The sequence below is a fragment of the Suillus subaureus genome (assembly GCF_016647635.1).
Source record: "Suillus subaureus strain MN1 chromosome Unknown BJ212scaffold_225, whole genome shotgun sequence".
Taxonomy (NCBI): domain Eukaryota; kingdom Fungi; phylum Basidiomycota; class Agaricomycetes; order Boletales; family Suillaceae; genus Suillus; species Suillus subaureus.
In genome coordinates, this window is record NW_024538781.1 from 1462 (window position 1) to 15166 (window position 13705).

Genomic DNA, 13705 nt, shown 5'->3' on the forward strand with positions numbered 1-13705 from the left:
TGGCATCCTGCAATGCATTTGAAATATGTGCATCTCATTGCCTGCACGTCAATGAAATGCCCTCTGTTCACAACATCATGCGATGGAGAAGCATTTTTGCCTCAGTCTTGGTCACCTTGATCTCGTCCTTTTTGAGTTTGACAGGTGCTACCAGACTAGCTGGAGTACTAGCTGAGGGACTAGCTGGAGGATTAGCCACAGATGATGGAATCTCTATCTGTGCTGGCCTGGGTGCAGGTGTGGGAGGGAGATGTTGTTTGATAGCACGTGGTCGGCCAACCGAATGCGTTGTCTGTAGCTCCTAGCCAAAGTAATTAGTATTAGCTGTAAAAAAGAAAAAGAAAACATACATGAATTACACCACCACTAAATTTGCCCCACTGAACCTCTCATTCATGGGGCAACACAACACCTACTATTGTTGGCGCTGGTGCTGGTGCTGGCGCTGGTGCTTGCCCTGGCCCTGGACTGGGTGCACGCAGTGCGGTGGCATCTCTGAGGTCCAATCGCATATGATGCGCCACCCCAGAGCCTCCAAATTCGAATAAATCGTGGTATTGAGGCTCCGGCTGATTGTAGAGGTCGTCTTCCTGATCAAAGAGCTGATCAAAGAAGTTGGGCTGGGGAACGTGATCATTAGGGTGGGGAGGGTGATCGTCAAGCTGGGGAGGGTGGTAGTTGAGCTGGGGAGGGTGGTAGTCAGGCTGGGAAGGGTGATAGTTGAGTTCGGGAGGGTGGTAGTCAGAGCCCACATATGTAGCCATCAACATAGTTGATGAACGGTGAAGGTTTTTGGGGGCCTCTGGCCAATCTTCCGTGAGGCCAAGCTGGGTCACAATATCCTGACCCGATGCATTTATATCTGAATTTCTTTTTGGTTGGGGAGGTTCCTAAACATTGTGTCAGTGTGTGCTTTGGATATAGTTCAAACACTTACCCTGTTTTTGTTGGATGTTCGTCTTGCTTGTTGTGAGTGTTTTTGTGGGGGCATTAGTCGTGGACAGTCATCTTCCTATCTGTTTACAAATAAAATCACTTGCCACATTGGATTCGCATGTAATCGAAGGGCACAACAAATGTATAAATCATATACATAAAACGTACAGATGAGATCAATAACAGGTCGTAGGGGGTGATAATATGATCAAGATTTGAATTGAACGATGTAAAACGAAGGCTGCACTGTACATGTATCATCAATAAATCAGTACATGAGGTAGATTGAAGTAGGGTCTCACACTTTTCCTATTCATTGATAAGGCTGCATGCCCTAAATTCTCATTGTTCTGATCAATAGATTAGGCTATCATCAGACTCTGCATCACTGTGGGAGTCTGACGGTTTGGTATTGCTGCTGTTTGGGAAAGGGGTGGCGCGCTTTCCAGCATGGGTCATGAATTGGTCGTATTGCTTGCTGGCAACGTCATAGTGGTCCAGTTCCTCCGCAAAGACTGCCTTGAGGTAGTCTTTGTCGTCCTCCAATGCCAGGAGCCCCTGGGCAGTAATGAATCCCCTGAATATCTCCATTTCTGTCTCCACCATCTTGAATTCACCTTCTTGCTCCTGTTGGAGAGATTTCAGGAAAGATTTTTCCTGCCTATTATGTTCAAGCCTCCAGGTGGTGTGCATGAGCTGGTGTTGGAGGTCTTCCCTGGTGGCTTGTTTCACACAAACAGCCTTGTAGAAGGAATCATCGGACATGAGAGATAAACCTCTTTGGAGAAGTTCCATGCCCTGTATATTTTATTAGTCACAATACATTAAGTTCAAAAAAAAAACTCTAACCTCGTGTAAGTCTTGAAGGTTTAAAGCTTTGCATGAGCCATCAAGAGTTTGCTTCTTTGCAAACTGGAGCTCATAGGGGGGGGAGTGATGGATGAGGCATGGCCTGTACCGGGCACGCAACTGTTCACGAAAGCAAGAAATACGATCTTGCTTCGTAAATGGTCATACTAAGGAGAGGCTGCAGCTACCACTGTGGCTACGTTGAGCTTGTTTCCCCAAATGACTCAAGCAATCAAAGTCCAAGGAAGAGGTGACACTGGACTGTTTCAAAGATCTAGGAGGGGATAGCAACGTGGAACTAGACTGTGTAGAGGGGGATAGGTTGACACAAGTTGAGCTCATAGTCTCAGAGTCAGACAGAGGAGGTGTGGACCTCTCAGAGAAACCATCCATATTGATGCTTGTAACATCAATATCCTGGCTGGTATGAAGATGAATGACACATACCACTATTTCCTAGCTAATCTGAGAGGGAGATTACAATGTGATGGGAGTATGTGCCAACCAGAGGGCGGAGTTTGAAGGACTTGGACGTTTTTCTTGCTGTGTCAATACTTGCTGAGCTGTTACTGCTGGTATGGAGGTCAATAATTCCACTGTATTGTCCAACCTTCAGGGAGGACAATCTGGACAATTCATTCTTGATAACAATTTGTAAGTTTTATGTCCTGAATGTACTCACTGTGGTGAGCATCTGAATCAACTGGCAGATCATCTTCCACAAAATGCCCTCAGTGCCTAATCGATCTGCCCTCCAGTGAGGCAATAGTAGAACACCTGCAGCAAGGCGATGGTTGCTGGCCTCAAATCGAAAATTGTCATATTCCTGTTCCACCTGCATTCCTTCATTCTGCCTTGGAAGCAGGCAAAGACCATGTCTCGGGACAGTACCACCCATCTTTTGGCTATATCTTTGGCAAGGCACCAAACATCCTCGAGGCCATGGAAAGTGACCAATTTGCTTACCAGCAAGTGAACACTCCGTTTTACCCCTTTCAAGACCAAGCAGAGTTTGAACTTGGCAAATTCCTCTGCGAGCAGCTCACACAAAGTGATGTTGACCAATTTCTCAAACTCAAATGGGTCTGTTTGGTGTGAAATTCTTCTATCCACACATAGGACTAACTTTCAGTGCACAGGTACGCCGAGCTAAACCATCATTTGGCTCAAAAGACCAGCTGCTTGCATGGATGGGTTCTCTTCCCACTGGACCAAAATGGTGTTCAATGACACTTGAAATAACAGGCTATCCAACTGTCCAACCAGTACAGCTCATCTGGTGTGATGGCTTAGAAGTAGTGGAAGATCTCTTCGCCAATCCAATTTTCACAAACCACATGACATATGACCCGCACATTGTGGTCAACGGTGATGAGCATGAGTATAGTGAATATTTTATGGCACGACAAGCATTCGAGATTCAGGTAAAATCCCACAACTTACTTATGGTGATTGACTGATGCTTTGGTACAGGACCAACTTCCCAAAGGCACTACCATAGTTCCAATAGTCATTGCATCTGACAAGACACCTGTGACACGGTACACTGGAGGGCTTGAAATGCACCCTATCTTCGTCTCAATCGCTAATATTCAGTCTGATGTACAGATGAGAGCAACAAGTCATGCTTGGCGATGTGTTGGCTTCATGCTGATTCCAAAATTCGCCGACGTCCATTCTGACTACCAAACTATTCTAAGTCAACGGCTGTTTCATAAGTGCATGGATATTATCTTCGCAAATGCCAAGGTTGCAGCCATGACAGGCAAATTTATGCCTGATCCATCTGGCCATGTACAACACTGCTTCACGCCTCTGGCTGCTTACACCACAGATTTGCCAGAACAGCAAGCAATCGCATGTGTCTCAAAGGTCACTTCTCCTATTACGTTGGCCACCTCTCAATCCTTTGGTGACAACTATCGCCACACACCACGCACAAAGGAACACACCCTTTCAGTGATATATGACATCTGTCAACACATTGATCCATGGAGGCTATGCGAATTCCAGGAGGAAGGAAAGGCTCATTCATTAAGTGGTGTTCACCAACCATTTTGGTGGAACTGGCGGTTCGCAGATCCTTCTCACTTCTTAGCAGGAGAAGTTCTCCACACCTGCCATAAATTCTTTTTTGATCATCCATTCAAGTGGTGCAAAGAACTAGTGGGTAAGGACGAACTCGATGCCTGATTCAAAAGTCACCACAAGCGAGTAGGAACGCGCCATTTTTCATCTGGAGCGTGCCAGATGAAACAAATGACCAGCCAAGAACACCGGGACTTGCAATGCACCTTGGTGCCTTCCATTGCTGGGGTTGCGCCTCCCCAGTTTGTCCATGTGATCCGTGCTTTGATTGACTTTGTTTACAAGGCTCAAAGCCCTGTTTATACAGATACCTCCATTGATTCCATGGTTGCATCTCTCAAAGAGTTTCATGACCATAAGCAAGCAATTCTTGATGCAGGAGCTAGATGAGGCACGAAAGGAACAATTGACCACTTCCTCATCCCAAAGCTGGAGCTTTTACAGAGCTTCGCCACATTCACAAAGGATATAGGCGCTCTCATTCAATGGATGGCTGATGTCACTGAGCGCCTTCTCATCACTCATTGCAAGCTTCCATTTGAAAGGACATCCCGCCAATCATGCACATTTACAGAGCAGATTGTCGATATTCTCAACCATGAGGAGTCAATGCGATGATTTCAGCTGTATCTCTTCCTACGGATGCACAACACCCCCCTCACCAATGCTATAGTCACAGAAGAGCAAGAGATCACCGAAACCAACCCTGCCCTCGCATGGATCGCCCATGTCACACCTGGTGATCCCAATCAGCGTTGTTTCATCAGACCCTGTCCAGTTCGAAACCATTTTCTGAAGGGCATACTGTCTTCCACTGCGACAACTGCCTTCCACATTACCATTGCTCCTGATAGAGCCAAGATGTCTATCAATGAAGTTCAGCAACTCTATACATTGCCAGATTTTGGACGATTACTATCTGATTACGTCACAAAGGCCTCTAATGGCCAACCTGCAACATCATGGAGCTGTGATCATGGTCATGTTAAGACTTGGAACAAGTTTCAATTACAGCTGCATTCCGTATTTTGCTCGCAGCTGATTATGCCTAGTCAGGTCATTCAAGCCAGTCCACCTTCACAAATATTTCCTCTGGGAAATTGTGATGCAGTTATCATGCAGTCATCACATGGCAACCAGATGGGTAAGATTTATTTTATGCAACTATATATCACTAATTGAAGTTTATGTAGTAAATCTTATTGCGCAAGTGCAAGCTATCTTCCAGCCCATTCCACCTCATCATGCCACACTTCCCCACTACCTTGCAGATCAACCACTGATTTATGTACAATATTATGAGGTCATCGGTCATCCACGTGATCAGCCTGCTGCCAGCATGTATATGGTAGCCCAAAAATATCACGATGGGCCTGGTGGTCAGAGGATGAGATTGGGCGCGGTTATCCCTCTAACAGATGTTACACATGCAGTAGAACTTATCCCTGTGTATGGCAAAGGAACTAACTGTAGAGTGGGTGCAGAAACTAGCATGGAGGTGTACGAGCGCTTTTACTTGAATAATTTCTCGGACAAGGAAGTGTATCATACCTTGCGCTCAGACTTGCACTAGTTACATTTTTTGTTAGCTTGCAGCTCACCTGCATTATGTTTCCTGCTTTATCTATCTTCAGCGGAATGCGAGAGATTACATGTAATCAAAATGTTCGATTCTCCATCTCTCGTAAGTTTAGAATAGCGAAATAAAATGATACCAAAGAAATAAAATAACAACTGTAAAAGCATCTCCACCAATCGCATGAGTGCGCTACTGAAGTCGTAAGCGTTCGTAAGTGTCCGTAAAGCGCTTAAGCTAAGCATTCATTTCAGTGGTTTTGCAGATGCAGTCTTTTCTGGGAAGAGTGGTATCTATTCTCCAACCGTACATCCAGGACGGATTCGGTGGAGTAATCGGTGGAATCGAATGGACACAGTGGACTAGCTAGATGAAGAGAGCGAAGCTGGTCCTGGACTTATAGGTTGCAGATTACATAATTATAGGCGTCAGGCCTCATGTCCTGGGCGTCTAATGATACACGAAACAGGTTGAGGCTGTGAAGAAGTACAAAAAGGTCCAGTACACGCACCTCTGAAACTTAGATCAAGACACTTCCAGCAAGTTGGGCTCAATACCATCCACTTCGAGCAGGATGACGGAAGCAGAACACCCCGCTATTCGAATTGCCACGCCCAGTCGAACATTTGAAGGTCATGAAGATGGTATCTTAGCAGCAGTATTTCCCGATAGACGCCATATGGTGACAGCCTCGTGCGACAAGACGCTTCGTGTGTGGGACCTAGAAGATGGTGAGGTATTGAAGATAATGGAGGGGCATCACTTCGGTATACGAAGAGCTGCAATATCGAGAAACGGGCAATTCATCGCAAGCGGTGATGATGGTGGAGAGCTCATCGCCTGGAGCAGAGATAGCAAATCTCTCACAAAACCCATCAAAGTCCACTCCAAGGAGATGTGGTGGCTTGATTTTTCCCCAGATAGCACATTGCTAGCGAGTGGCTCACTGGACACTACAGTGGAGCTCTGGAACACAAAAACATGGCAGGTACAAGGAGATCCAATCAATTGTGGGACTGGCGCGGAGATCAACTGTATTCAGTATTCACCGTCTGGTGAACACCTTGCCATCACAACTTCAATAAATATCCAAATATGGAACCCAGGCAAGAGGGAATGCATCGCAAAGTTCCAGCGTCACTCTGCGTTCAATGAAGCATGGAATTTTACACTCGTGTGGACGCCCGATGGCAAACAGCTCATCTCGGCAGCTGGTAGTGTTCGTGATCACACCATACAGATCTGGGATTCAATGACCTGGGAGCAGGTCAGTGAATTCTGGAATGGCCATACTGACATTGTCTACATGGTTGCCTTGAACCCTACTGGCACCCTTCTCGCGTCTGCATCTGCAGACCAACAGGTTCGGCTTTGGCGGCTTTCGGATTGGTGAACCATCGCCATATTCAAGCACATCTTGAGTGGGGGAGGTGATAAAATGATCTCGAAGTGGGCAGTACCTTTACTGGAGGACATTCCCGAGGACCAGACATTAGATGTAAGAATCTGTTTATTTTCCGTCTTTCTTCATCTCAGCATCAGGAAATCGTGAGTTTACTTAATCCTTACTTATTTCGACCTTTTCCCGCTTATTTACAATCAACCTACTTTTTTTCTGAAATTTGACAACTGCTTCAAAATTGAGTATTCCAATATGTTTGTTGGGCCTGAGAGACATCTTTCATTGCATAAGACTAACAATTAGTGACTAGTATGGAGCTTGAGTGACATATTAATGCTGATGATTTTCTTTCTTAAACGTTCTCTTGAGGTACCATCTTGCAAATTGAGAGTCCAATAATTTAATAGCACACATTTATGATGATTGCTAACAGATCCTGATAGTTCAGTTGGGACCAGGCGGTGATTTAAGAATAATAAGTAGATCCATTTGAAATAAGTGGGAAAAGTTCGAAATAAGTAAGGATTAAGTAAACTCATGATTTCCTGATGCCCATCTTATCCAAGGATGCGTCACAGGAAGACACTTTGAAGGAAGACGTGGTAAATAATGTGAGTTCCTGTTTATCGACAGTTGGTTCGTCTTCTTCCATATTGATCCTCAATCTTGATTCCAAGGCTCAACAGTCTAATTGCGAGGCTCGTTTCTGGCCTTCATTTTTACCACACAATCTGACCATGCGTAATGCAGATCCTCGCTATCAACACGACAACCCGCGATGGATGCATAACTGGGGACTTGCCTACTGCTGTAAGGCTGCTCACTCAAGAGATCAGTGCGGATAGCAACAGCTACAGCTCCTACGCGAATCGTTCGTTTGTTATGGCAAGAAAAGCCGACTGGGACTGCGCACTTGATGACGCCCTCAAGGTGGGATAGACTGCCCCCTCGTGACCGTTTTAACACAGCCTAATTTGTATGGCGATATAGAGCATCAGCATCCAGCCATCCATGATGGGCTGTATCTCCAAGGGCATCGCCCTCTGCGGTAAAAGGCAGTTCCGGGATGCGATGAAAGCATTTGACCTCGCGTTCATATTCGTAGACGCAGACTTGAATAAAACTTGTCTTCTACTCTTGATAAAGGTATGTCAATTGTGCCTCATGTAATCGCTACTTACACAACAGCTGTCAGGCGATCGCCCTTTTTAATGCAGGTCAACATGACGAGGCAATTCTGCGTGTCCAAGAGCTAGCTACCGTATGTCCAAATGCAAATACTCTTGCCTGTGGTATCGTAGAAGTGAGTGCTCATGACACAATCAACTCCAGATTCATGCGTCGATACTGATTTTACGAACATTGCACTTTAGGCTTATCTACACGTCCAAGTGGGAATGAATGCGTTAGATGACGCACGTCACAACGAAGCAGCTGGCCACTTCACTGCCGCTGTCAACACTATCGGTCTCTTGCCTATGTCAACCATCCATTCTAAATATGATATATTTGTGGTTGTGCATTTATTGTGATGCTATATTTTTATTCTATGTCCAATTGAGTGCTTGCGCAGCTATTTGGGTGGGACCTCAAGTCCTTGTGGCTTACTGTACACCAGCATTGGTGCCGTTCGCTCTTTCGGGAAGGTAGACTTGCAGAGGCCCTCAGATCTTACAGACAAATAGTGGATGGATGTGATGACGCTGCGAAGGGAAGCTGCCTTGACTGGTCCACTGGCAAGTCTTCGTGATATCAACTGGCTACAATGCTCACCTGTATTTCGCTCAGCATTCAAGCAGGATTACAGCGCGCTTCATGCTGCCACTGGGGTTGCTGATCTAGCTGCAAAGGGGGATGATGCCCTCGCTGCGGGTAATTACGACCGGGCTATCGAGTTATACTCTGCAGCGATCGACCTCGATTTGGCAACAAAAGCCATCTTTGCGAACCGCAGCAAGGCGAGGTCGGGAAAAATGCTATGGGACGATGCGATTCTAGATGCGAAAATGGTTTGATGCCATTTATTATTTCGTAGTCCATGCTCATTTTGCGAATATATAGGTCATCAAACTGACCCCTTTGTCCTATGTCGGATACCAGTTAGAACATGCAGCACTTCATGGCGCACAACGCTATGATGAAGTGATTGATGCATTTCACACCATGCTCTTGAAGTTTGAAAATGCTCCTGACGCACAAACACGGGGTACGCCCCCAAATAACCACACCCTTAAAGATGCTTGACTCTTTCTCCAGCGCTGCGCCAACAATACGTCAATCCATCCGAAGCAGAAAGAACCATTCAAGAGACCATCAAGGCTCAACTCGACGATGCCCCACATCGTTTGCTCAATACCTTTACTGGGCGCTTATGCAATCAAGTGGCACAGATTGATGCGTTCAAAGCCAGCACAGAGTACAAGGAGCTTTTGTCATCAACATTGGTGGGCATAGATCTCCAAAAGGAGCGCATCAAAGATGTCGTGGCGACATACTTCCGTTATGTCATGCTATCACATAGGTGGGAAGAGAAGGAGCCGTTGCTGCATGATATCCAGGGCAAGGTGGTATACGACTTGAATCCAGTCGGCGGCATCGCGAAGTTGCAGTTATTCTGTAAAACTGCTCATGATATGGGGTATCGCTGGACATGGACCGACACCTGTTGCATTGACCAGACTAACAACGTCGAGGTCCAACAATCGGTCAACTCCATGTTTATCTAGTATCGCCACTCAGCACTTACCGTCGTCTACTTGTCGGATGCTGCACCTTCGTCACAGACTGGGGCACTCACAAGTAGCATTTGGAACACGCGAGGATGGACAGTTCAAGAATTCCTGGCCCCAAAATTTGTCCTATTTTATCAGAAGGATTGGTCCCTATATCTCGACGATCGCTCTCTCAACCACAAGGATTCCCTTGCAATCATGCAGGAGATGGGACATGCAACGGGCATAAATGCACAGGCCCTCGTCACCTTCCGTCCAGGGATGAGAGACGCCCGGGAGAAACTTCAATGGGTGTCAGCCCGTGTCACCACATGGCCGGAAGATATTGCATACTCGTTGTTTGGTATCTTCGGCGTCAATCTGCCTGTCATTTATGGCGAGAAGAAGCAAAAGGCTCTTGGGAGGCTCTTGCAGGAGGTTGTAGCTCAGTCGGGTGATATCAGTGCCCTGGACTGGGTGGGACAATCATCCGAATTCAATAGCTGTCTGCCGGCCGACATTACTTCATACAAAGCTCCGTCATACACCCTGCCATCTCTGTATGAAGATAACATCCAGACGACAATCTCCTCACCCCGACATGCCATGGCTGTAGATTTGGTTCAGAAAATTTACGCCCTGCTTGACAACATGAGCGCGCCTCGTTTCGCGAACTGCAGACTGCATTTGCATTGCATTGCATTTCGTGTCACAGCAGTCAAGCGGAGTCGCGCTCAAGACCAGGAGATATATGAAGTCGAGGCCGACGGGCTTCATGACCTGCTGATCACTACAGGGGACAAGCTGACTCAGTTCTCATCATCACGACCTACTATGCAGACATTCTTGCTTGTCCGTCCGTGGAATCGTTATATCCTCGAGCTTCCTGACTTCGATTATTGGTCTGCTCCTGGGTCTCCGTTACAGGGTTCCCCTGACGGGTTCCCTGAAGCACAGGAATCGGTTGTTTCGGAACTGGGCGGTCGAGCGTTGCGATTGGCTGCTCATCTTGAGCAGCCTTTTAGCGCATTTTTGCTGGCACATCAGCGCGGCGGAGAATACAAAAGAATCGCGTCAGACCATGACATCATTGCACAAGTCAAAGACCTTTCTTTTATTCCGGACATGGTCAAGACGCTAGAAATATTGTAGTGGTATGTTGGAAGTAGAGATCTCTCAGCTGTACCGTAACAGTTGCTACTTTGTCTTCGGAGTATGACACTTCTCAGGACAGTGAAAATTCACTGTGCGCAATGATCGCAACGATAGTACATTGATATCAGATTCGGAGTCAAACGTTACATGATGGAGTCTAAAAAAAGAAATAACAATAACGAGGCATCGGGTCGCCTCCGGGTTCTACGACAATGATGAACACATCCATGGGCAAGAAACGCGCATATATGCGTACCGATACCATAATGTGAGGAAATGGAACTATTCAACTTTCCCATCACCTGGGTCGCGATAGTCCTTTCTCCTCTAGTTCGGAATGTGTTTTTGTCGCCGGTGTATCAGGTTTGTTGTTTTGTTAGACTGGGGTGTACTTACTTGCGCTGATGACCTCGGCTCTTAGTGCCAAGGAAGCAGACTGATTTGTGACGATACCATCCTGGACCCGGTGGGCACTGGGCGGCGGGTGGGATGGAACGCTAGCAACGCCTGCAGAACAAGGCCAACGTTCCACGTCCCGAGCCACCACTAGGTCCCAACCTGGATGACAGCGACCACCGATGCCCTGAAGATGGCATAGTGTGGGCAGCAAGCTGGAAGACGAAATGGAACGTACCCTCTCATCTCGTGCCCGAGCTTACGAACAGTGAGAGTGTTGAGTTGGAGTGAGCTGGGGTGCTTGACCCATGGTGCGGGCCAGTGCAACCGACTGAGGAGATGCTGAGGAGGCGAACAGGGCGGATAGATGTCAGACACCCAAGAGCCCCGGCGAATGTGGCCAGCAGATGCACGTCAAGAGGATCAGGTGGACCCAGATCCTGTCCACTGTGCCACGAGCGACGCCTGTGAAGGCCAGCAGCTGTGCCGTATCGTTCCATTATGTTGTCTTGTTGCGTTCGTTGATTTTGAGGTTTTGGCTTCAACACCTGAGCAGTCGATGTCGGTTAGTAAGGCAGATAAGAATGTGGCGAGAGCGAGACATGTTTTCGAAGCTTGCTGTTAGACCTGAGCACAATTAGGTGAACATTAATTATCTGGCACATATACAGCATTATGAGGAAGAAACGTACTATATAGCATAGCGTCTGGCGGGCTTAATCTAGGGTGTACTAGCAGCGGAAAAGACGAGTGTTAGTAGGATACCAAGTATCGGAGTTGGAGTCGCACGCCACATACACCTTGCTCGAACGTCCAAGACTCCGACATGAGGAAGTCGCACAAGGAAAGAGCTGTGAAGATGAGAGAGATGATGAAGGTTCAATTTTCTAGCGCTCGACGCCGATGGCCACTCGTCACAGGTATGAGGAAACGACATCTCTAAAGGAAGAGGTGGAGCAATGGAATGAAGCTCAAAGAGGGCTGCACAAGAGGAAGGTGCGGTAGTAGACTCCACCATATACGCCAGAAGATGAGACACAGAGTCCTCAAGCAAGCAGCGCACAAAATACCAGACTAGTCCCACCTGAGGCCACCAATCCCGCCCTCGATCATTCATCAGTCTCATCTGTGTCACCACCATCTTCTTCGACGTCAACAAGGCCTGAATATCCGCCCGGCTTGGACATGCGTACCCAACAATCCTATCAGCAACCGAGCTCTTGGTATCCCATTGCCAAGCCATTATCTCGGGTTTCTTCCCCTGTTCCCAGACATCACCACACCTTCCATCAGATGTTAAGCCAGCACTGCAGCAGTTCCATGCGTCAGGGTTTTTTTCTATATCTTCAGTTACGCAAATACCTTCTGTGGAAATGAGCCCAAGCATCACACCTACCTCTTCGATGTCTTCGCTCCCGGTTTCGGCATCACCTATCTCACCGAGGTTGCAACACCCTGTTCAACAACATACTCCAAACAATCTTCCAAGTCACCCCCGTGCCCCATTCGATTCCTGCCCCTCACTCACGCCGCAGGGGGAGCCTTTCGGTATAAGTGGGCCAGGATATGATGGGTCTTAACATATACCAGCACGGTCCCGCCTCTTTCCCCAGTATGGAACAATATCATCTGCCCACAACTCCAAATTCTGGTGCACCCTGTGGATCTTCCATAGCAACGAACAGGCCAGCACATCCCTGCCCCGTACCAAACCCACTCGTGTAAGCCTACTACCAACGTCAAATTCCAATACAGCCTCATCCTGGAGGTTCACACTCCACAATATTCTCGAGGAACCCAAAGCTCGCCTCCGCCCACACTGCCCCATGCGTTTTTTGTTCGTGACCGCTTTTGCGTTGCTAATCGTTGCGTGTCGATCGGCATCGACGTTGACAGGCAATGGTCGAGGGTGTGGGCTCGATGAGCGCGTATCCAGTCGCGCGGGGCGTGCACGGGGAGGCATGCGAGGAGACGGCAGGAGATCCTTGCGCGGAGTGAGTTTACTCTCGGACGTTATTTTGTTATGCACTGTTGATGTGGTCGTTCTGCGGGCTGGTCGAGGTTACTGAATAAGGTTGGCCTCTTATGAACTTACAAACACTGTGACGCCTTGCTTCCAGCTTTGTATGATGACGGATATCCTAAGTTGAACTTTGAATGAATACCCGTTTTGTGTTAGACTTTATAAGTCGTGACCCTACACTCAGTCGAGGTGCTGTGGAATGACGAGGTCGAGTCTTTGGTAAGAAAGGAAGTCCTAGATTGAATCCAACACAGACCAGCCTGGACTATGGAAGGAGGCGATGTAAGTAATACATATCGGAGACAGAGACTTATGAAATTCTTCAGCGACTGATTTATTCATTTATATCGTTTTGGTAGTTATTGGTGGTTGAACCAGTGATGCCCAACAGTGACCTACTTCGGTGGTATCATATATAACAGCCAAGGAAGCCAGTTCAGTCTCTCCCGATCCAGAGCAGAGACTCGTCAGCAAGATATCCTTCCACGGAGAACGTAACCCCCTCCTTTGCAAGCATCTCCATCTTCCTATTGCACTGCGACCCAGTGTTCTTCTGTCCATCCCTTGCA

The 13705-nt window shown here is 47.3% G+C and overlaps 2 protein-coding genes across 2 annotated transcripts; one reads left to right on the top strand and one right to left on the bottom strand.

Annotated features, from left to right (window-relative positions):
* Window positions 1–1386: 1386 nt before the first annotated feature.
* On the top strand, window positions 1387–5446 carry BJ212DRAFT_1450508 (uncharacterized protein; the record flags this gene model as incomplete). Its single annotated transcript, XM_041338812.1, has 9 exons — window positions 1387–1621; window positions 2651–2868; window positions 2925–3209; window positions 3259–3744; window positions 3799–3955; window positions 4058–4200; window positions 4303–4455; window positions 4498–5017; window positions 5067–5446. The coding sequence occupies 9 exons, from the start codon at window positions 1387–1389 to the stop codon at window positions 5444–5446; spliced, it is 2577 nt and encodes an 858-aa protein (XP_041185442.1).
* A 5755-nt stretch (window positions 5447–11201) lies between these two features.
* BJ212DRAFT_1406484 (uncharacterized protein) lies at window positions 11202–11635 on the bottom strand. Its single transcript, XM_041337424.1, has 2 exons — window positions 11377–11635; window positions 11202–11328 (listed from the first exon to the last, which is right to left on the bottom strand). Exons 1-2 carry the CDS (start codon window positions 11611–11613, stop codon window positions 11215–11217), a joined length of 351 nt encoding a protein of 116 aa, XP_041185443.1. The 5' UTR covers window positions 11614–11635; the 3' UTR covers window positions 11202–11214.
* Between the last annotated feature and the right edge of the window lie 2070 nt (window positions 11636–13705).